Here is a 23260-nt window from a genome sequence, read left to right as displayed (position 1 = left end):
GGAGCGTAGATAAAGGAAGAAGACAAGAAGCGAAAGAAAAGCCTCGTTTCCGAAAAATAGCTCAATTTCGAGCGAGGATCCGACCACGGGGCTCGGTAGTCTTTCGAAAAAATTCCCTCCGACACTATCGGGAAACTCACCGCCGAAGATCATGAGTTTCCACACCCTTTCTGTGTTCTTACGGACGCACCACCCCCGCTTCACCGTCCACCACCACCTTCAACGCCACCAGCACCACCACCATCCTTCTCAAGTGGAATTGGCGGTGTTGAGAGTCGCGAAAGGCATCCGAGGAGAATAGACCTTAAGTCGGACGGCCTTAAGGGCGTGTTTCCCCTGTCTACTATGGACGGGTTGAGTGATAAATCGATTTACGTTCTGGCCAATGAGGGTTGAAAGTGGTGCTTTCTGATTGGCCCGTTCTTAGACCACACCCCCTTCGTTAATAAAGGTTCTAAGCGAAAGCCAGTTTCACTGTGCCACAATTTTTCTCAGCGGATCTTTACTTCAACTTGGGCAACTTTGGATGTTGAAATTCGCTCCAAGAGTTTTCCAATTACATGTACGACCATATTTTGATTGTCACGATATCCTTTTCGTCCCACTATCGATCGGCAGAAGTAATATGCAAGTGCAAGATCGAATTTAGTTTCCAACAAAGCATCGTACGCGATATAGATTAATCGATATACTAAACCGCAGCAGATTCGAATGCCTCGATCAAAAATTCTGCTCCGGTTCTACTCTGCTTGACGATTATAAACACGAATCTTTCGCATTCGAGTTGCGCGTAATAAAATTTCATTAAACCCGATACTGATAAGCCAATTGCTTTTCCGTAATAAAGTGTACAAACTTTATGTCACGGCCGTTGCGTTCATTTGTCTAGCCAGCAAAACGTTGAGCATCACGGGTTGAATGTTCGCGAGAGCTAGGAAGAAGCGGGATATCTTTGCGAGTTAAGTTCGAAACTCCAGATCAAGTTCTTTTCGCTGTGGTAAACCGGTCTGTCGTAGGCGTAGCCGGTTGAGGCGTTGACATCGGTAGACCCCACCTTCTCGTTGGTAACTAGGGCTATGTCTACCCGGCTGGCCGTCTCAAAAAACCGACCAATCCGCGATGCGAGACGGCCACTGTCGGCGCGTAAAGTAGCGGAGGCGCCTTTGTTGCAAGGGGTCGACGAGTGCTGAAAAGAAGGGCTGAGAGTGGGGTTGTATATGCATCGAGCAGAAAGGGAGGCAGGCGGTGACGAAGGGGAAGGGATCGTTCACGCGAGAGAGAGAGCAAAAAGGAGGAACGGAGAGAGAACGAGAAGGGTAGAGGGGGCCAGAAGTGTCGGAGGGGGTGTGTGGGTCGGGTAAACGCCACCCTCCGCGAAAGGGTATATGTGTGGGTGCGTATACGGCGCACAGCCGCCCCCAGGGGTTTCCCTTCTTCGTTGGCTGCCGCGCAGTCGAGCAACCCTGTGCTGCTCGGCAGCTCAGTTGCCCATCGCCGCGACGACGACACGGTTGCGCCACGACGACAGTCAGACGTTAACGTATCAGGGCTACTCCGAGAGTAAACACGTTGCTTCTCTTATCTGACGCGTAATTTGATTCGTTCGGATCGAGTTTCGAGGGACCAGCAACGCAAGGAGATCCAGCCATCAAGCACAGTCATCGGATGAAACTCGGCACGCGAATTCACATAGTTTAGTACTGGCCCGATCTTGAGTAGCCGCGGTGGTGCTGTCAGTGAACTGGCTCCGGTGAATCCGACGGTTCTTTTTCAGTGCGCAATTTTTAAACGAACACAAGGAAGAGAGAGAAGAATTAGCGGGAGTATCTACGGTGTAAGAAGCTAACGAAGAGTATGGAAAAGGAATCGAAATCGGTCGCCGGACGTTACTCGTGATTCTTCGATTATCGTCCGATTCGTCTTGTATGAGGTACCGGCGGAAGAGTTTCAATGCACGAGTGCCTTTCCAGTTCGGTAAAGGATTTAGCAGAGGCGAGGAAGACTCTGTTGTCCTTGAAATTCAATCCCCACACGAGGAGAATGAAAGAAAGCGGTTCCACGAATTTCCATGCGCATCGCTAAGGTCCAACCAGAGTTTTGTCCGGTGGCAAGAAACGATGAATAAGCCCATCACGTGCTATCTGGAGTTTGAATAGAATTTCTGAACGGAGATAAGGTTCTAATTGTATTCGAACGAGTTCAGTTTAGCGAACAAGTCTACCGGTCGGTACTCGAGGAGCGATGAACGTAGGAATCCGTACCTGATCACAACGAAACCACCATTCAACGAAGAGACTAGACGAAAGTGTGAGGTTAAACGCGTAGTTACTAGACAGTAGATGTGTTAAAGTGTGAAACGAAACACGGGATAATACGGTTGCACCGAAAACAGGAACCGAGTTGTTTCTCGAGTCGCCGCTCAAGTTGCCGTCGCTCGCTGCAAGCTGCCCGGAGTTGCTTCGCTCGACGGATCGCTGGCTTCTACCTTTACAACGAAGATAAGTTGAAAACACGTTACACTAAGCACTCTAATCATTCTCCACGATCGACGAATATTACTTTTGGACACATTTTCAATGATGGAGATTTATGAGAACACTTAGGGCCGCTGACAGGTCCATCAGTCGGTTTCTTCATTTTCGTACGAACTAATACCTCCTATATTTCGCGATATCAACTGAACTGCTCAATTAGTAATCGCTTCGTAGCAAGCCTATAATAAGAATAAACTCCTAGTGATTTCCGAGTTGCTAAAGCTATTGAAAACTATGCGACTGCTCGCCGCAAACCGTCGGATCTCGAGCAAGCGTTATGTCAAGGCCTAGCAACGATAATAGCTTCGTTTTTTTCTATTCGTTTCTTTGACTATACAAATGAATCAGTCTGCGATTTTTAATCTTCTGTAAGCATCGTGTACGGTTACGACAGAGCCCAACGAATTCAGCCTTTCCGTTCGAGAGTCTCCAACAGCAGAATCGCTTATAAACAAAGTTCCTAGCAATCGAGACGTTACCTCGAGACGAAAGAGCAACGACAAACTGTTCAAACTTGTAGCGTCGAATAGTCGAGTAGCAGCGCAGGCGAAACGAACAACGATCTCCTTCAAACTTGTTGTTTCAACGAGTTCAACCGAAGATGCTCCATTGACGGGGAGAACAAGCAACAAGGATCAAAACGTATAGCATTAACGATAAGTCGTGAGAGAAGAATGTCGTTTTGAGCCGTTAGAATAATCAACAAAGATACAAAAATGCCGCAGCGATCGCCGTTTGCGATCCAGGAGCTGCTGGGGCTGAATGGTACCGGAAACGGAAGCGGTACCGATCGCGGCTCACCTCAAGGATCACCGCCGGCCGGCGTCTCCGCTGTTTCTTACGCGCCTACGGCGCCTCATCACAAGTTATGGGACTACATGCCTAGCTTGACGAATCATCTGGGCAATCTGGGGAATCTTGGGAATCTGGGCAACCTCACGGCCTCGCGGATGGCCTATCTGAATGCGCAGGCGGCCGTCGCGGCTGCCTTCCTGCCGCCGCCCCACCCCCACCCTGCACACCACGTACCGCATCATCAGGTACATCAGCCGGGACAACTTCCGGCTTCACCGGCCGGTGTCAACGTGCATCCGGGTGCACACGCGCAGCACGTACTTCCGGGTACCGCAGTTACCACGAACCATCATCAGCATAGTCCGACTCAGCACACGCCACCCCATGGTGAGTTGATCCTTCGTATCATTTCTTTCACAGACATTCACTCAGAATGCGTTCAATGGTAGATATACATATTCAATTAGTAAAGCTAATTAGGTTTGATTTCAGTTGAGAAATTGTTTAGTGCACAACGGGTGCATCAATGACCGTAAATTTGACGTGAATAAAGATTTGTGAATATGCTTGTTTATAACGACAAGTATTGGTTGAAGAGATTGTCAGAATATTACAATTATCATTAGATCTTTCGTCTTATCGGTGCAGATCAAAGCGATGGGAATTACAGTATAATGATTTAGAGGCATGATTATCGCATCTTACCTTAATTCATAAATTTGTTCGTTACCCGACAGTTTTATTGACATAAAATTGTATCGTTAATACCGAAGGTGTTGCGTTACGTTATTAACGTTCCTTTTGAAAGAAACTGTAGCCCTTTCACGGGAAAACGGTCCTGTCGCGAATTTCTCATTGCTTATTTCCAACGAACTTGGACGAATGACGTTCTGCCGCGTGGCGAGCGTAATGCGTCATTATCATTAAAACTCGCCCCGTTTTTTATAGATGACGATTAAGATGACATTGTTGCCGTCAGATCGTTCCGTTCGCGAGGCGTGGCCCATTGTGCTTCGACAATTATAACCGTACCATTTATTCCACGAATGGAGCCTCTAACTGTTTCTTTCATTTGGCGCGAGGAGGAGAAGGGGAGCCGGCGAAGAATTGATAATTAATTTTACACAAACCGTGCGCGTATTGTGGCCAAGTAACAAGCAACCACTTCGTTCAATCTTAACACATTCGTTAAGACCTACATCTTGGCGAGGCAATCCATAGAAACGGATCCCGTTCAACGGAACAAGTTTCGCGTCTCGGTGGTGCCGCGTTGTTAGCTGCTCTCTCGCACCTAGACGCGAATTTTACAATAATAGTAACCTGAACTTTTAAAACGAAAGGACGGGAACGCGTTTGCTACGCTGCCTATACAAGCCGTACTTCCTTTTAACACGTTGCTCCTTACACTGCCCTAAGCGGCGGCCAAGGAACAAGAAAGAACCGAGAAACCAATTAAAACGCAGCCTCGAACCTAGCCATTGATTCTGCTGCAGTTAACGAACGTTGTAACGCGTTCATCAAGCGCGATACGACGATTCATTCGCCCACAAGCATCGATACATCGTAATAAAGCATTGATCGGCAATCATCGGGATTGCGTTTCAATCTTTAGACAAGGATGAACCCACGACCCTCGCGTGTCACGAACGTTGAAGTAAATTAATAGGCGTATCGTCGTCCCACCGTGAAACGAGCACTTAACGTGCCACTTACGGCTATCACTTGATAGAGAGCCACTCAAGATCGTGTTACCGAAAATTGACGCGCAACTTTCTTATATATCCACGTGCAAACTCTATTGTGTTGCGAGTTTTCGCCCATTTTCGGGGAAACCGATGAGATCTCGTCAGCTGACCGACAGCTTCACGCCTCTTGAAATCAATTCGTCGACTTATGTACAAACAATTGGACATTGCTTGACCAGCTGCCACAAGATATCGAGTAACTACACTCGAGGAAATCGAGTGCCAATTCTTCGAATCGAGATTTACACAAACACGAAACACGGTGAGTTCGGAACAGGAAAAAAAAATTGCTGGCTGTTCTTCGAGAGATTAGCGTCAGATGAGTCGGACAGAAAGAATAAGGCAAAGAAAGAGGGTAGCACTGGGGTGAGTGCACTGTGGGAATTGAATATTTTTGTCAGAATAATCCCCAACGTTATGAATAATTAGTGGTATAATGAGTTGAGTGTTGGGCAGACCTGCAATGTCTCACCAAAACACAAAGAACCTCGACAAAACGTAAAAATGGCCGCACTCCGACAAACTGTTCTCAACCTGCGCGGACTAACCCTTCGTTTCATTTACTTGAGAATTTTTCTCCTTTAATTATTACAGTCGCTAACCTTTGGACTACCTGTTTATAGAATAGTCAGAGAAGAAGATTATAAAAACTACCGACGTTTATTTGTTTAAAAGATTTTTAGTCGTCAAATAATGGACCTTAAATCATTTTAAACTAATTCAGTTTCTTAAGTAGGAGGCAATGACTGCTAATAGAAATTATTTAAAACCCTGACATAGTATCGAAATCATTCGATAAGAGACGGAAAAAGTTTCTTGTAAAACTGTTATTACAGCAATAATATGGTGTCTCGAATAGCGCGTAGATTTTATCCGTATAACGAATTTTTGAGAACGATTTTCGGGTGTCGGGTTCCCGGTGCAGCACAAAGGATCTGCCCTTCCATTCAAACGTCACTCTAGCACCTCGTCTTACAGTACAGCATTTATTTGGCGCACTTCATTCGTTCCTTTTTGTCTTAAATCTTGGGCAGACTTAAAGACGAGAGCACAGACCAGCCAACCGCTCGATTTGTTCCCGATAATAATTATATCGATCGCTGTGAGATCGATTACGCGTCGTGACGTTAACAATTTCGCAGGATCTGTCACGTGGAACAGCCCTCTAAGGCCGTTTGGCTCAGTCGTCGATTAAGAATCTTTTGTTCCTTGGGCATAATGGATTCTCGAGCACGAAAATTCGAGCCAAAGAGACTGGATCTTGTACACTGTACGCTTTACAAAAATAATGAAAAATATACAAAGAATATTTGTTACTCGAGTATATTTTGTATGCGCGTAGCGTACGTAGAAATAGGTAAGAAGTTTATAATATTATATTTCCTAGATTAAGTAGTAAATGAACGATAGTATGAGGCGAAAAGTATTGCAGGATGGTAAATGGCGTATGATCGATTCGCTTGGCACAGCGTTAATCGGTAGTAGGAAGGAAAGAGGGTCGGAATGCAGGAACTGTGCGGATCGTATTGTCTAAAAATTCCGAGATTCGCGCCGGTTCGTGTCGAGGCTTTGCCTTTCCAGTGGCTTGTACAGGAGCTTGTCTCTCCTCTCGCTCCGCTTTTTTCGGTTCGTTTGAAGTTGGCAATCAACTAGATTGCCTATCAACGCCTGAGAAGTCTCCTTGCACACTCCCGTCGGTCCACTCCTTTTCTTGCTCCCACACTCTCTCGCTCACTCTCACTCCCTCTCCTTCTCTATTGCACCCTCACACACGGCCACGCGACAACGTTGTTCTTCGTTTATTCCCTCCACGCTGCGTGCTCGTTTCCTCCCGCAGCGATCTTGTGCGCTTTCGTGCGGCACGGCGCCTCGATTCTTCCTTCCCTCGTTTCTTCCCCTTTTTACATCCTTCTCCTACTTTCTTTCGGCCCACCCCCTTCTGCCTCTGCTACATCCTTTCTCTCATGCTTGATATCGTCCTGGTAACACATCTCCGAGGACCATTCCGCAAAACGTGCCGCAATCGGTCCTCCATTGTTCCTGCGTACCCCTTTCATCCAAGGCACTGGGAAAATGTGTAGGTTCTTAGGCCGTTTCTGTTCGAAGGATTCCCGATTGTAATCGTTGACCATTATTTTATGGACAGGGAACTTTCCATTTAGAGATGTTAGAGTCATTATTAGTCCCTGTTGCAAAAACGATCACGAATACATCTATGAGAATCGTAGAGAAAGAAGAGAATTCGCGCGTTGATTTGTCACGCCTCTGACAGAATGGTTTCTGGCGGAAAGTCGTGGAACGATAGGAAAAAGGAGAGGAACTCTGGACTAGCCGAGGAGAGCGCGGAGGAGCGGGAGTAGGTGGGCGGTTGGCGATGGTGGAAGCACGGATAAGGGGTGCGGCCTGTAGGCGCAGGTCGATACTGATTAGTACTTCAAAGCGGCTTGAACGCGAGCCCCACGCGCTCCGACATCGACGGTGGATTTGTGACAAAGCAAGCGCCGCCACTCGAGCAAAAAATCTTGAACAAATTAGCGGATTATGAATTCGCTCGGCTTTGTTTTCAGGAAAGTGGTTGCAGACACGTATAAGAGGCTCGCGACACAAATACCTAGCCAGCCCTCCGTTCCGTCCATATTTCCGCGCGTTTCGCGCTTCTGTCTATGTGTACGCGGCCGATTTTGCGCGATCACGTGTGCGTAAGAGTCGCTGCAATTCAAATTAGCCCATTACGCTCGTTGAAACCAATACCGTGCGGTCCAGACAGGAACCGTGAACGGTTTCTTCGACGTCTCCTACACGGTGTTCCTATTCAAGGAGTTTCAAAACGTTTGGCTCATCGTTCAACACTTGTTACAGCATTGTAACTTTCGTACTGAAACTTTTGCCTTAGTGTCACGTTTCTGAAGAATCCAGTATGGTACGAAATGAAATATCGGCAGATGTATTGAATATATATAAGTATATGGTGCATAGTTAATCGATTTACCTCGAAGAAGAAATATATCGCGGACCAGCCATCTCGTCCGGTAGGTTATGCAACTGTGAATGCAAATTAAACGAAATTAAACAGTTAATTAAAGTACCGGCACCCTCTAGGAGAAGTTAATTGAGATTCTTGGGAGATTTGTCGCGCGGAATGTCTTAATTTAGTCCCTTAAGCGCCCTAACTCGCCTTAACAACTTAGAATAATTGGATAACACTGCCAGGGCGCACTCAACGTCAGAAGTAGGAAAATTCAGTCTCTCGTCTCGGAGAAGCGTCTTTTTCTTTTCTTCCCTTTTATTTTTCTACCCTTTTCTTTCTTTTTTTAACACGTCAAGATGTTCATGTATACTTGTTCACAGCGATATTCTCTCGCGTGCCTTAATTTCATTTATAGTAACTTGTACAAGCTTTTATTACGACCGTAGAAGTTACTTTTCCTTAACATGTCTTAATCGAAATAGGAAATAGGATACCGATAGATATAGATATAAGTATCTTTCACGTGCGAAACAGCAAATTCTCGTTTTCCCATCGATCAATTGGCCACAAATTCTCCTGGCTCGGTCAGAAATAAGTTTATCTCATTGCACTCTGGTCGCGGTGTCAATCATACGACCCTCTCTTGTCTAATCGCATAATCCGCTCGAATAAATCAATCCAGGAAATACGAGGAAAATCTCTTCTCTCTATACTTCTCGCCTGCTTGCCTGCGGAAAATACTAAATTGCTGTTCGACGTAAATCCAAAAGTAGTGGCTACCTAACAAGATAGCAACGCAAATTCTTCTCCGATAATCATGTATTTGTCGAATATACATAGTATGATCGTAACTACGAATTTCCACTATTCAATCGATGATGTTTACGTACGAATAAAACCGATCAACGCGTCAAATAGCGGAGGTGGAAAGTGAAGCGGAGTCCCCATCTATCTCATCGACGTAGTCGTTACTTAATTATTTAATCTCGCGATATGGTACATCACGTCATCGTCATCAATGGAAAATCCATCGATAGATTATCGACAGACAAACGATATTCATCTATCCCCCTGACAAAATCAGACACGCTAACAGGCTGGGTAAGCATGTTCCACCATAGCGTAAACTCGTCGGAATTATTTCAAGGCGGTACGTACACGTAGACGATGGTGGTTGGTAGGTTGGTAGGCGACTATCAATCGGCCTTTTCGCGGCTGCTACTCACCTCGTAAATTTTCACCCTTTGACACGCGCCTAATACGAGCCCCTTTGGGGTCTACAAGCTCGAGCACGGTTGCCGCTGTGTTACGGCTATGCTGCCGGCCGACGTGGCTGCCTAACCCCTCGGGAGCTGCGTTAATGAAATAACACGGGAATTAGTCTCGGACATTACCGGCAAACTATGTCCATTACCACGGGTCCGCGCGCGTACACTGTACCGTGGAACTTTCTACTCGATATTCCACAGTATTTCCGGCCATCGTTTCTGCAAATCGTGGCCAAACCATACGACGGTATCGCTAATTAGCAGGACGCGATCGCTGGACTCTGGTCGAGACTCGGTGACTTGATCGATGCACCCACCGAAATTAAGTGGAAATTGAGTGTAATTGTAATTATCGAGTATCGGTTTGTAACGCGGCTCGCTTTCGACGTCGGTCATGACAGAGTGATAATCCGGATCAATAGTGGTTAACATGGAGCGTACGTTCGATTAACTCGAGACGATGGCACGTCACTGGGTCAAAGTAATTGAAAATACTGGCCAGCTTTCGAGACTTCGAATCGATTACGCGGTCTTGGCTCTATGCTGCATCACGTCCCTTTCCTCCACGTGCACGTAACTAATTTCATACTCTGGCTGAAAAGTAGGAGGCGTATATAGCGCTCGTCAACGAGCCTCTTTTGTCCCCGCGGAGGTCCCTTCAAGAATTCTAGCGTAAATCTCGCTACGTCACTCGGTTCTTTGTAATTCTTTGCTTTCTACCTTTGCATCGACCGCGAAAGCGGCTCCGGTGCGCGGGATAGTTAAATTCGGAACAATGAAAACCGCTAATTGCTATATTTTCTCAAGACGATGTGACTGGAATCGCACAATCGCGTGGGTTCGTAGCTACAAAGAGATTGACGAAGGAGATTTTCGCGCGGAACGGTTGACCTCGAAACAGAGCAGTGTAAATCGACGCGTAAAGGGACAAGGCGTTGACGCAGAGTATCGCGTCGCGCTCGCGCGTCTAACTCTGGATGCGTACGTAAACGCGCGCGCGTACAAGAGCTCGCGTAACGTCGTGTACGTGGCGTTCGTGTATACCGGTGGCAGCGTGTACCGGGCTTTCAAGCGAACGACCGTAAGTCGCTCAAATTGGTATGGATTTCCAGTCCAACACCTCGATTGTCCCCTGTGAAGAGTGCTTCGCGAGCATACATGAATTCACGCCTCAAACACACGCGCGTCGTAGTCCTCCGCTTTCCCTCTCTCCGTCTCTCTTTCTCTGCTGGTGCCCGTACCTCTCCCCGGCTTCTTGTTCCTCTCTTTCTCTCCTTTAGTATCGTCACCCCGAGCTTTCTCTTCTCACTCTTTCACCCGTTTCACGGAATCGCACCAGCTTTCTCGCACTGGAGAGGAGTCGCGAGCAAATCTTACCACTGCACTGCTATGAATGAGCACGGGAACACGCGGGTTCACATGCGTGTGCACGCGTGTACGTGCATAGCGCGGCAGCCACGAGGAGTCTTGATTGCGTGCCGGTGAATGCGTTTCCACCCGTTCTCTCTAAGTAGCAGCTCATTCCGCGATGCTTGCGCTCGCGACTTGGAAAACGAAGGTAGCTTCTCGTGGTGAAGCTCTTCGAATCTACGAGTGCGTACGTGCGTGCGCTCTGCGCGGTTTCACACTGCTGCACCGTCTTTCTCACCCCTGTCAATGGATCTCGCGATAGAGTTTATTTTTTACCTCCCGTTGACTCGCTCTTTTCACAGGCCGCCGCTATATTCTCTTTTTTCTTTTTTTTTTTTTGCTATTTACATCGGCAATTATTTGTCAACCGTCGTTCAGTTAGCGAGACCGATTACGGAGTGCTCGTTATCTGGAGCATCAAGAATCGTCCCTGGACCACTCCAAGCCTAATTACTCATCTCGGGTTTTATTTAATTTGGTTACCTGTCACCAGTTCGGGCGCCATAAGAACTTTTCACGCACGTGGCCAATGAGTATACGACGCAAACGATAAACTACGGAAACGCGTCACGTGTTTGAGTTGACTCGATTCTGTTCAAGAAAATTATTTGTTGAACGTTCGGGACACGTTCGAACCATGTTCCGAATGGACGAACGCGGGCGAAACATTCGATTTCAGGTAAGAAATAGGTCCGTAAAGAAGGAGAGTAAAGAGAAGGACGTTTCTCAAGGAGTAACCACAAATCCTAGTATAATACTAATAGGCCCATAATAGAGTCAATAGGGCTTAGCCGCGCGACGACAATAAGATCCTGTCAAAATACGCCGGGTAACACGAGACCTAGGAAGTGGATTTTTCTCAATGGAGGCCCCTGTCTTGTCACCAGTGGCGCGGGCCGTGCCACGTATTGTCGAGTTTTCAAAAAATCCGTAACCTTCCACCAGTGTACAAGATTGGGGTTTAAATTTCACCGTTGAGCACGGACACTGGATTCCGTGAAAGGCGGAACGAACGCAGGAAAACCAGGATAATACCGCAATATAATGCCTCGTGACACGCGTTCGTTTCGTACCATCAAGTGAACAGCACTCAGATCGCGATCCTGCGCCCCTAAAATGTATCCCATTCCATTTCTCGCGATTGTAGCGTGAAAAATGTCAGGATACGTTTACGACGCGTGGAACGAATAAAAGATTTTCCATTGTTCGCGTCTAACTGTGTTCGCTCGAACGAGTGTTAATCACCGTTGGAGTATCAACGAATCCCTGCTCCATATTTGCCATGGTCTCCTCGACTCTAAGGCTTGTTAAGTGCTCCGACGGTGGAGCATACTTTTCTGGGTTAATTTATCAAACAAACGCGCAAACTCGGCACAAGCTCGGCATCCCTATTTTAAGACGGCGGCTCGTTAAAGTCGTTTGAGGGTGGAGTTCCGCCACCCCCGTGGCCGCCAGCCACGACACAACTACAACTACAACACCGCGGCGAGCCCCGATGTCGAGCTGCCCATACACTTGCACAAAGTCGTGTTCCTGAAACGCGAACTTTGCGTTCGTATTCCAGACCCTCTGCCCTTCGTCCCTCTCTGCTCGCTCTTTATCGCTCCGTCGACTGGAGGCAACGAGCCCTAACCTTCTTAGGAACGCGAGAATCTTTTTCAACCCCTGTTTTTCAGACCCCACGAGCCATCCGTACCAACGGGAACGACTTTATTAGAAAATGGCGAAACGTCTTAATACGCGGACTTATTTTCATTCCAAGGGCCACCACGGTATCTGAAAAGGAGTTTAGTATCTGACTACCGCTACGCGCAAGTTTACCTGAGCGACCTTTTAGAAAATGGAAAAGCGAGCGGTCGTCAGCCGCAGGTGTCGACAAAGTGAATCAGAATCCCGTGCACGATTAACGGGTGGATTTGTTCTGTCGCGCGTTGGGCAATTAAATCCGCAGGAACGGCGGAACTAACGAGTGAAATCTCACGAGCGAGCAACGAACGAACCAACCAACCAACTCGCGAATACGAACCTCTGCGCCTGGCAAGGATCGCGCGGTTTTCAAAATTGCCTTTAATTACGAATATCGCTGTTGTGGTCTCGACACGAAAGCCAAGTTACTTGTCACTCGTTAAACGGAAAATTATGGAAACGCAATAATTAAGATCGTACGCGTTTTCTCTGGCATTATGCTACCGCCAATTTGCCGTTTTCAATCGTATACACTTTGCTCTTCGATATACATCTTCTTCTTCGAGCGAGTCAACGACGATCAAAGTGCCAATCAAATTGATCTTTACATCGATGAAACGCGGAAGTTCGACTTTGCGTTAAATTATAGTTACGCAAAAGCATCAACTCCTCCAATAATCATTTTAACGAGGTGACCCAGGTCACGTCTGGTCCTGTGCAAAAAAGACCGTTGTGTTTTTTTATGACATTTTAATTAATTAAATTACAGTTAATTCTGGTCGAATCATTAAGGGTAACGTATTCGAGTCGACTCGTGTATAGATATGCATATGTATATGACTCCCTCTCTGGATCCCAAAGGCCATTGAGGCCGGGTGAAAAATGTCTTACTAGGGACTAATGAAATAATTGTCGAGTTAATTTCGCGAAGTCGTTAATCAGGGTTGAGTCTCAAAGTAACGCTAGCATGTGCCACTCCTTCGAAATGTATTTCACGGAATTCTAGTCAATTTCTAGTTAATGAAATTTCATTTCGCGAATATACCTGTTATATTTTATTTGGCGTACTTCTTTCTTTCTCTTACTCACCGAACCTTTCAATCCTGTTATTCGTAATAGATTATTATTGCGACGAATATTTTCTACCGTAATTCGGAATATGAAATATCCAACCAGACTTCTAATGAAACCTTCGAAATATTTTATAATTGTTTGTTTTTCATACCAATAAAGTAACGTTATTTCTGTTTCAGGTTTCTCTCAATCGAAGAGTTCGTTCTCGAATACCAGTCCAGGTAAGACGTTTCTTAATATACTTCGTTGTGTAGGAACAAACGCAACATCATCCATACGATATCTTTGAAATTTGGTTACCTCACAAATTCCATATGGTTGGGAAAATTTGGTTCTGTCCATAAACACGCGCAAACGACCATGCTGAGGTTATGACAATTTCGCTCGAGTCTCCTCTTGGCAACGTTGCTCCTAACCCGACAATGTTCGATATTTATCGCCAGTCTGATATACTTTCACGGAGCAAATATTAAGTTCCAAAGCGATTTGGCAGTCCGTGTGAAAAAGGAACGGAAGAACTTCGACAATTCCATTCCATAACATGTTTTGAGTTTCTCGAGAAGAAATTTATGATATAAAGTGGTAACAGCACGATGATTTACAAAAACGCAAATTTATGTTAGGATTTATAACGGGTATCTCGGTTGCGATGACAGGGCTAGATTGCTCACACGATGACGTCATGCAGCGAAGAAAACTGATTACGTATTCATACCCGCGATGATTCCGATTTTTCCGAGCCATTAAACCGTGCTTGCTTAACCCGCAAAGCGATGTCGTTCGAAACAAGGGACGACAGGTCGAAAATGATTTCCGTGGATCATCTTTGCATCTAATGGGGCTGCGTTCCAACTTTCTTGCATGTACTTATTCCGCACTTAAAACGTTTTCAAAGCTCAAGAATATGTGTTAAATATTTTCAGCGTACGAGCAATCGTTTATAATTTCGTTTAGTCTCGAGTTTTCTCGACGACCCCAATATTAAATTTCTTGTCAAAATATTTCGGGAAATCGAGGGTGCATGCCACACCCTCTCCTATTCGAGCGCTAATCGGTAACGGGATACTTTCTTCTTCCCGAAACTTGATTCTACATCTACGCCCACCGTTAAAATCTAAATCGTTGCTCTTTGAACTGTGAATCGGGAAAATGTGGACAAAATTCTTCGAAATCGTCTGCCGGGCTAGTATTAAGATACCAGTCAATTAGAAAGAAACCCTCGTATTTAGGACACACGAATTTCCAACAAGAAGTAAAAATGCAACGGATCTGATGAAAGAAAGAAAACGTACCAATTACGGGGAAGATCCTCAATTTCCTTGAAGGAAACGATCACGAGTCTGTGTTGAAAGTGCGTCGTTAAGAAGGAACCGTGGAAGATAGGGATTTTATTGGCCAGAATTTCCGTTGCGTCAGCAGAACGACGAACGGTTTGCCATCAGGATTACGAAGGATTCCGCAAGGACCGAGAGAGAGGCGTCCGTAACGAGCAGCTTCCCGACAGAATTGGTTGTTTTAACAACTGCGCGCCACTTTGAGCCCGCTAGGTAAGAGGACCTCTGTCGAGGGATGTGGAAAAGGGTACGAGCGAACGGGCGACGTGAGGGATCGGAGGCGGAGGCGGAGGCGGAGGCGGAGGTGGAGAAAGAGAGAAAATACGCGGTTTTCGCGAAGACACGGCGCTGAGGTACAAGCCGCTGCCGTAATAGTCCAATTTGCCGGCAAAGGAAAATACCGGAGGATTCTGGGAGCAAAAGGAGACTGGCATGGCTCCCGGGGTGGTACTAGCAACGCTCAGAAAAGCCGGCTGGAAAATTGGAGACGCGACGAAACATGGAGCAAGGGAGCCTTTACGTGGAGTATAGTTTCCGCTAGAATGCCACCTACTTTTCTACCAGCTTCGGTTTACGACCTAGCACGATGTCAATTATATATTGATAGTGCTGTGATAAAAAAAAGGAGCAGCCATCAACCGTATGGGCAACGGTATTTCCGCGTGCCGTTGCACATTATATCGGAAATGTACAGCCCTGCAACTTCCAGCAAATTCAGTTATCCACAGACGACAAAATGGATTTGTTAGCTGCAATTGAATTCTGAATATTCGCAGATACTAAAAATGAAGGAAATTCTCTGCCACAAGTATCGATGCTCGAATAAAGTAAAGTTGAAAATCGCAACAAGCAGACTGAAGATCATAGTGATGTAAATCAAAATCTTGAGAATTTGAATTTGGTCACAGATTTCAGATACTATCCTTTTAGCTTCTTTAAGCTATAATTTTATTCTTTGCGGTGATACGTCCTTATGGTATGAGAAAGGATAATGAATTTTTTATAATAATAAATGTGGTACAGTATTTTATAAAGTTGTATTAACCTACAGCAGGATGACTCTCGGCGATATATCGAGGGATAGAAAAACAAAAGTAGATTAATCAATATGATCCATTAAATCGCAAAAGATCTGATCCCTTATCATTCGTAGGATCGACTTATCGATTACAAGTAGCCAGATAGTTAGTAGCAAAATAATGAGGATTCATCGCGTAAATGGACGAAGAAAAAGACAAGAGAAACAATAGATGAACGAAATCTACAGCCTCGGTACAAATATCAAGAAGCTGCCTGTTTCTACCGTCGCGTCGTCAGAATCTATCGAGCCCCCGAATGCTTCAGAGATTCATCGTCACAAGATATTCCCGATGTCCGATCCAATCATCTTACTTTCCGTGGTATGATTTTACCGCTCGAGTGATTAGCTGTCAGCGAGGCAGCAGGATTTTGCAGCAAATTGAGGAAAATGCGGAGAATGAAGGAAATATTATGTTATTACTCTGAATGGTGTCGGTAGGAATTGACGAGGAAATGGGTAAAGGAGTAAAGGAAGATAAATCAGATGTCGTCGGAGAATATAAACCACTTACCGTTTCTTCAACACGACGATGAAGAAATAAAGTTGTAGTTGATGCTTCTGATTTATTGCTAAATAATGCATATCGGCAGAAAGGCAAAGAATAGGTAAAAAGGAAAAGGTATACGCGCGAGAGAAAAGGTGAAAGCCGAAGTTAGGAACAAGAAGGGTCAAAGGGAAAGTAAAGAATATTTTTCTTCGATGGAAAACGAAGTGCACCGAAGCAAGAAGAAACCGGTGGTTGATTAATAGAACCGCTCGAGTCGGCACGGCGGCTTTGCAGATATTTTTGTCGTAAAGGGCTCGATTTCAAAGAGCACTACCGTTCAATGTGGAGCCGAACGTTGTTGACTGTTCGCGAAATAGTACGCGCGAGGCTCATTCGAGATCTCGAAAGTCCCCGCTGGCTATTACGATTGAAGAGTATTTGCCGGTGAAATCCCTCGGTCGAAGAGAAGAAAGTTTTCCAAGCGTGGATCGAAACAGGGGTAGAACTCGTGATGTCGCTCGAGAAAGACAGAACTCTTGGCCGAATATACTGGCAGGATTACTTTTTCTACAGTGGAACGTCGAGACGAGTGTGGCTGTTTCGTAATTAATTGTCACTCATCGTTCAAGAAGCGAAAGGAAGCTCGAGAAAACAATTTAGGTGCTTGCGAGAAAGTGTCGAAAAGAGAAGGGAGGAAGAAAGGGAAAGGGAAAGAGAAAGAGGAATCGCGAGGGTTAAGCGACAAAGGGGTTAACCAACGATTTCTCGATTCGTCGCGAAAGAGAGTCTCCGGTTGAAACAGTCGAGCGGTAAATCGGAGGAACGCGCTTCCTCCGCAGTCCTTTCTTGCTTTTCCTTTCGTCACTCGTGACCGATTGTACCTATCATAGTGGCTCGAGATGCGCGTGTGTTCCCATACATCTCCTTTCATTCGAGAGACTCCAGAAGAGAAGTGGGTGGACGGTGCAGGGCTGGGGTGTCGCTAAAAACAGACAAAGAAAGAGGGTTGAACACGCGAGAGAAAGCAAGAGGAAAAGAACGTGGAGCAGAGACGAGGAGAGCCAGAACGAAGAAGAGAAAAAAGTGAGAAAGCGGAGGTGCTGCGGGTGAGAAGAAGCAGATGAGAGAAAAAGGGAGGATAAAAACAGGGAGTGAGAAGGGAGTGGGAGAGAAAATGAGAGAACGAACGAGAAATGGGTGCCGAGGGCTGCCACGTCGGAGGAGGCAACAAAGATATTAATTAAGAATTAACACGCGTACTGAAACCGCCCTTAATTAGTAACAGTCAGTGCCTGGAGCAGCGGTTTGTCTGCACGAACCTGTACCACCGGGTGCAGGGTAAACATGGGGAATGAATTGTAATCAAACACACGCCACCAGATAACATACTGATTTGCGAAAATATAATTTACTTAAAATATTCTGCCGGTTAAAACGAAGAAAAAAAAGTAGGAAGAAGAAAAATGGAAAAAGAAGAAAAAACGGGTTTCCTTCGATCGCGCGCGATCAACGAGCGTGCACGATGATGGCGTTTACGTGAAACGAAGTTTAGGAGCGAGGACAAAAATAGAGGTGAGCGAGTCGCGCGACGAAGGCCAAACGACATAAAGGAAAAGCCTTCAAACGGTTTTCACTCGTGTCATGAAACATTTGCTTTGATTACTAGCTGGAGCTCATTAGCACCGCAATAACGTGAAACGGGTGTACGCCCGTAAGGAAAATCTTAGAAGCTGGGCATAATACCGAAGAAGAATTTTGCTTTAAAACCCGTAAAAGGACACTTTGCATCGACTTACCGTACTCGTTCGATGCGAATGCGTATATTTTCTCTCTTAGCAAAGAAAAATCCGAAGTATGTCGCCAAGATTTTTCGTAGCCACTCAGATGAACGAAAAAGGAAATATGACTAATCAGTATCCACCTTTCCTCTGATCGACAAACGAGTCTGTCGTGTGAATATCTTCGCTCATTTGCAACAAGAAGTAATATGTCGCATTTGTAGCCCACCGGTCGAGGGCGTTTTATATACTTTGAATTTTTCTAGCGCTACTTATATATATTCAGAACGCAATTATGACCGAGCAGAATGATACCCTTTCTAATAACCGGTTAAATTCATCTTTCGGATTGAATGGCGTCGAAACTTTGAGCCGGTGAAAGGACGCTTATTTTTAATAGGAACTCGTTACACGTTCTTGCGTGGTGAATTTAGTAGTTCCCGCGGCTTTGAGAGAGCCAGAAGCGCTCACACTTTTAACAGCGCGTTCTGAATAGAGGTCATTAGCTTCGCGACGTTCCGTTCGCGATCAGTCTTAGTCTGATAGAATTTTCTTGTAACGAAACAAATTTTTGGCTCGACAAAACGGAACAGAGAACGAGGAAGGAATTCACGACGTATGCACGAATGTACATACCTAGTGGTTGGAACCTCGACACGTAGCCGGGATCGATGCGTATACCTATTGCGTGGAGCACGTGAAATCGTGACGTCATCGACCGGAGGCCATTTTGACTCAGCTGGTCCCGACAAAAAGCAGGACGCCATGTCCTGCGAGCTTCACAATACAATGAACAACGATCTGCGTGCTCGTGTGCGCTCTACGAGCATACGGAAATTCGCCACACCGATTCACACACTCGTGTATTTTCGTGAGTGCGAGGCTCGGTAGACTGGCACATAAAAATTTCGAACCCTTTCGTAGGGCAATGCTAGCTGAATGTACTCCTACAGAGAAAGGAATAGAGTATCCAAAAGAATAGAGTATCACGGTGATGGGGAAGGTACGAGGAGGGAAAGTAGGAAGTTGATTCGTAACTTCAGAAATATTTTGACAGAAATGGGCGTGGTGGTAGTTAGAAATTGACGACAATCGAGCAGCATAACCTTTCTCTGCGACGATCAAAATTTCAACCCTTTTTCGTCATACAGCCGTCTATGTCTCTCTGTCGATTCACGAGAAAGTCTTCGGTTTCACTGGTACCACTTTAAAGCGATACAACCCGCGGACGAATAAATATTATGCGGCTGAAAAATGTGCTTTCGAGAACATCCAGGCATCCTCGACTCCTTGCGGTAGGATTGTGCCGATGAAAAAGGGTTGGGGTGTGCGGGGGTGGCGCGCGAGAGGAGAAGCCCTCTTGCTGCCGTTCGTACAGATACAGTGGCTACATTGTGGGTTTAGAGGCTCATTGTGCCACGCCAACACGGGCATTGTCGTCCTTTTTCGAGGGCCGGAGATTCACACCTTTTCACCGGTGCGATTTTCCACGATGGGCGCGTTCCATTGAGCGGAAGAGGGCGAGCCTCTGCCGTGGAAGGGATGAAAGTTCGGTAGAGGGAAAAGAGATAGATAGAGATACAGAGAACGGATAAGAACTAATGCCAAGTAACACGGAACTGTGTAGGATTCTCGCATGAATTTATTACCCGACACGATGGGGTTACACGTGCGTCTTTCTTTCGACCGGCGTCGATGGGTCGGTTGAAGTGAGAAAGACAATGGTGGCTGTTTAAAACGGGGTGTTGAGGATGTGAGAGCTCTTCTGGATTAAATTTCTTATGGTTCTACGTTTGAAAGACAGCTTTACGAGTCTTGCCAGCGGGTTGACGCGTTCCTTCAATTAAAGAAAGACACCATCGTTGTATCGCATATTACTCGATGGTGGTGCAGAGTGCGTCATAATATAAACGTTCGATTCCACTTGCATCGTTGTTGTAATCGATGCGCGAATCGATATCACGAGCCATCTTAGCCGCGCCGCGTTCTTTCGTCAGTGGATCCACCGGAATCCGCTAATTGCACTAATTTCAATAAATTTCCTTCGAGGAGGTGTATTTTCCGGAGTCCTTATGAATTTATAAGCAAAGAAATTTGAAAGCTTGCCAAGTCTCTCTTCTAGAAGGGACAATTAGACTCTTCTCGTCGACCTTGAGGGGAGTGAACGAGACGCTGAGGAGTTTGTCCGACCGATCGTTAAGTTACCTGGTCCCTTCCTTCGTTGACGTCCTTTGTCAAGATTAGTCAACTTCAAATAATGCCTCCATTTACCAATTCAAACTTCGCGCCATATACTGTTTCGAAGGTTAAATTTTTTAATTTGCATACCCTCCAAGCGTCTCGATCTGTTCATCTTTCATCAAACTTTAGTTTCCTGTTTTGTATCTTGTAAATGGTCTTTGCTAAGTAGTTGAACGTTTAGTTCGTAATAAACGAAATTGACTACAGCGATATTCCAACCACTTGATAAAGCAAACATGGTAAGGGGAAAAAGATAGTTTTACAGTGACTATGAAGATAGGGCGAAGTCTTCTTAGTTCAGGAACTAAATTTAGTTCGACATGTGTGGACGTAGGTTTGTCTGGCGCCAAGGAACAAAATATGTAGTTCGGCTGCAAAAATATTAGGTTACTTCGAAAACAGTCGCCAGTCAACACTTCCCTGAGACGTTACATGTGTTTCGTTGACTGTTCGTTGCTCGTGATCCAATTAAAAGAGATTCCCAGGAGTCATTGCGGAAACTTTTCAAAATCAAAGTCGCTAGTCTATTAATGCGATTACGATTGATCGTCGGATGACAAGAAGTTGGACGATTTACAGGCAACGATCGACACACAAACGTGAAATGTGACTCGCTATTGAAGATCTGTGAAGTCTGTAGCCATGGGACGATTAATTGCGCCATTGAGCGTATCGCATTGCCGGTATTATTGAATCGAGCATAGCCCGCCACTCGGAGAATAATTATGAAATCATTCACTCGTGGAACAATTTCAAGCTGTAGCTCCGCTTTTCATTTAATTCCTGATGTTTAGTCGCTCTATTTTCAAAGGGTGCTTGCACGGCATTGTTAATTCGTGTCACTGAATTGATTCGAACGAAAGCCTCCTTTACCCTCTCTCTTTCTCTCTCTCTCTCTCTCTCTCTCTCTCTCTCTCTCTCTTACCTGTTTTTAAACAGAAAATTATGCGAATTATTAAAACTGATTTAATTACGATTCACAGTTATGCATATATTATTATGTATGAGCTTGCACGTAAAGTAAAGACAGGGAGGAACAATTATTTTAAAATTTCTGGGCCTGACAAAAATTGATCGAAATGGTTGTAGCGAAACACGCATCGTGCCTCGATAAGTAATATTTTTGTCCAGGAGTGGTGGAACGTTGGCTTCGCGCTCTCCAATTATTAGAACCCCAAGCAGTGCTGTAACAAGTTTGCGACCCTCGCGTCTCCATCGAGCACGGATTTGGAAGGGGTTGGCTGAAAGCTCGCTTCGTGCCACTGCCACGTACATGATCGCGCGACTCTTATGAATATCATAAATTTTACGCAATGTAGCCGACAATTTCGCCCGATCATCAGCATAAAATCTACTGTTTCCGGACCGGTGGGTGCTCGCCCGCGAGCTGAAATGAAACCTAGTAGGACGCGCGGCTAGATTTAAAGCGACTGCGCGAGTCGCGAACGAGTATTCCGCATGACGTCGATCTCGATCCCTTGCCTTTAGAATGGATACGATTGTAGGCAGTTTTCAGGCGAACAATTATTCACCAGATCCGGCCACTTAGTTGGCGCGTTCTCCGTTAACGAGTGAGTTTTGTCCCATCGTGTCTGGGATTCTTTCGCGATTCTCTAATTAAAAGCTACCGCTTGTGGCTTCGTCGTGAGCGTTTCGGGGTTTTATAACGCGCTAATAGTCGCGGCTGGAGAGGGTCGAATTAATTTGTACACATTTTTCCCGACTCGAGGATAGTTTGTTGGTGCTGTGTTAGAAAAGAATTTATCATTATTCGCTGGAACCTGTACGACACAACGCGACAAGAGCTTCTCGCGCGTCTACGAAAATGTCCTTTGTTTTCCTTGGCCATCGTTGTTCGTGAAAGTAACGCGGAAACAACAGCATTGTATAGTATCGACGTTCGCATACGTCTGGGTTGGGCCAGCTTCGGGAAATTTTCCACGACGCCGCCGGCAATTTCAGCCGGTCATCGGCGTAAAGTCGATGCTCATTGTAAGCCCTGGCTGGTTCACGAGAATGCTAGCAGACAAGAGTACACCAATGGTGGGTGGACAGGAGGTGGCAGTGGGAGACTAGCTAGCGAGGGCACGAGAGAGGAGTTAATGGGGACGAACTGTAGAAGTGGCTATAGTCTAGAACCGTGTTAGGGCCAGGGCCATTAAGCTTAATGACATAATGAAGTAAATGGCTGTGCATGCCATGCCACGCCGGAGACTATAGCTTATAACCGCCGGGCCTCCACCCCCGCGCAATATACCGCGTGCCAGGAATTCCTGACTTATGCCGGCACTGCCCAGTCGAAAGGGGTAGCTAGCATGGGGTGCACCCACCCTCCCTCTTTATTCCTCTCCTCCCTCCCTCTTTCTCACGTGCGCGCTCTTCTACCGTTTCCCTGCTCCAATCGTCCTGTCTCTCTTTTAACCCTTCGACTAGCAGCGTGTGTGTCGTATCTCTCGCTAGTCAAATGTTTCTGTTCATCTATTCTCCGAAGTTCCTTCTTTACTGTTCTCGTATATTACGTAAGGGTTGCTGTGACACAAAGTTGCATCGCACACGTGCTAGAAGCGAATTTATTTCGGGAATTGCCAAGGCGTCGCCGGCCTCTCAGTCGTTGGTGTTCGTCCCAAGAGCTTCCCTCGTTTTCCGGGAGACGATTCGCTAAAAACCACGTCCTGCCGCGTCGGGGCGGTAACATCCGTGCACACCTTCTCTGTAACCCTCTTGAATTTCCTGCGAGGACTCGTAATTATGCGTTTCGTGTACCGTCCGAGCACACGACGGAAGAGGGTCGTGTATGCGTTAAGTATTTAATGTAATTTTGTGAAGGCGGGCTGTAGACAGCGAGAGAGCCAAGCGCGA

General features: G+C 46.0%; 1 protein-coding gene across 2 annotated transcripts in view; it reads left to right on the top strand.

Annotated features, from left to right (window-relative positions):
- Window positions 1-1433: 1433 nt before the first annotated feature.
- The window catches only part of LOC126920276 (visual system homeobox 2-like), a 50593-nt gene continuing 28766 nt past the window's right edge, over window positions 1434-23260 (top strand). The window contains exons 1-2 of one of the 2 annotated variants that reach the window (XM_050730388.1): window positions 1434-3716; window positions 13660-13701. In XM_050730388.1, the coding sequence (XP_050586345.1) occupies window positions 3251-3716; window positions 13660-13701 (508 nt within the window). In that variant the 5' untranslated portion in view covers window positions 1434-3250. The remainder of the gene's footprint in view (window positions 3717-13659; window positions 13702-23260) is intronic. The other variant, XM_050730389.1, reaches the window with a different exon arrangement.

Source organism: Bombus affinis, chromosome 9, assembly GCF_024516045.1.
Source record: "Bombus affinis isolate iyBomAffi1 chromosome 9, iyBomAffi1.2, whole genome shotgun sequence".
Classification (NCBI taxonomy): domain Eukaryota; kingdom Metazoa; phylum Arthropoda; class Insecta; order Hymenoptera; family Apidae; genus Bombus; species Bombus affinis.
Note: the sequence above shows the minus strand (reverse complement) of the source record. Positions and strands in the feature narration are given on the sequence as shown.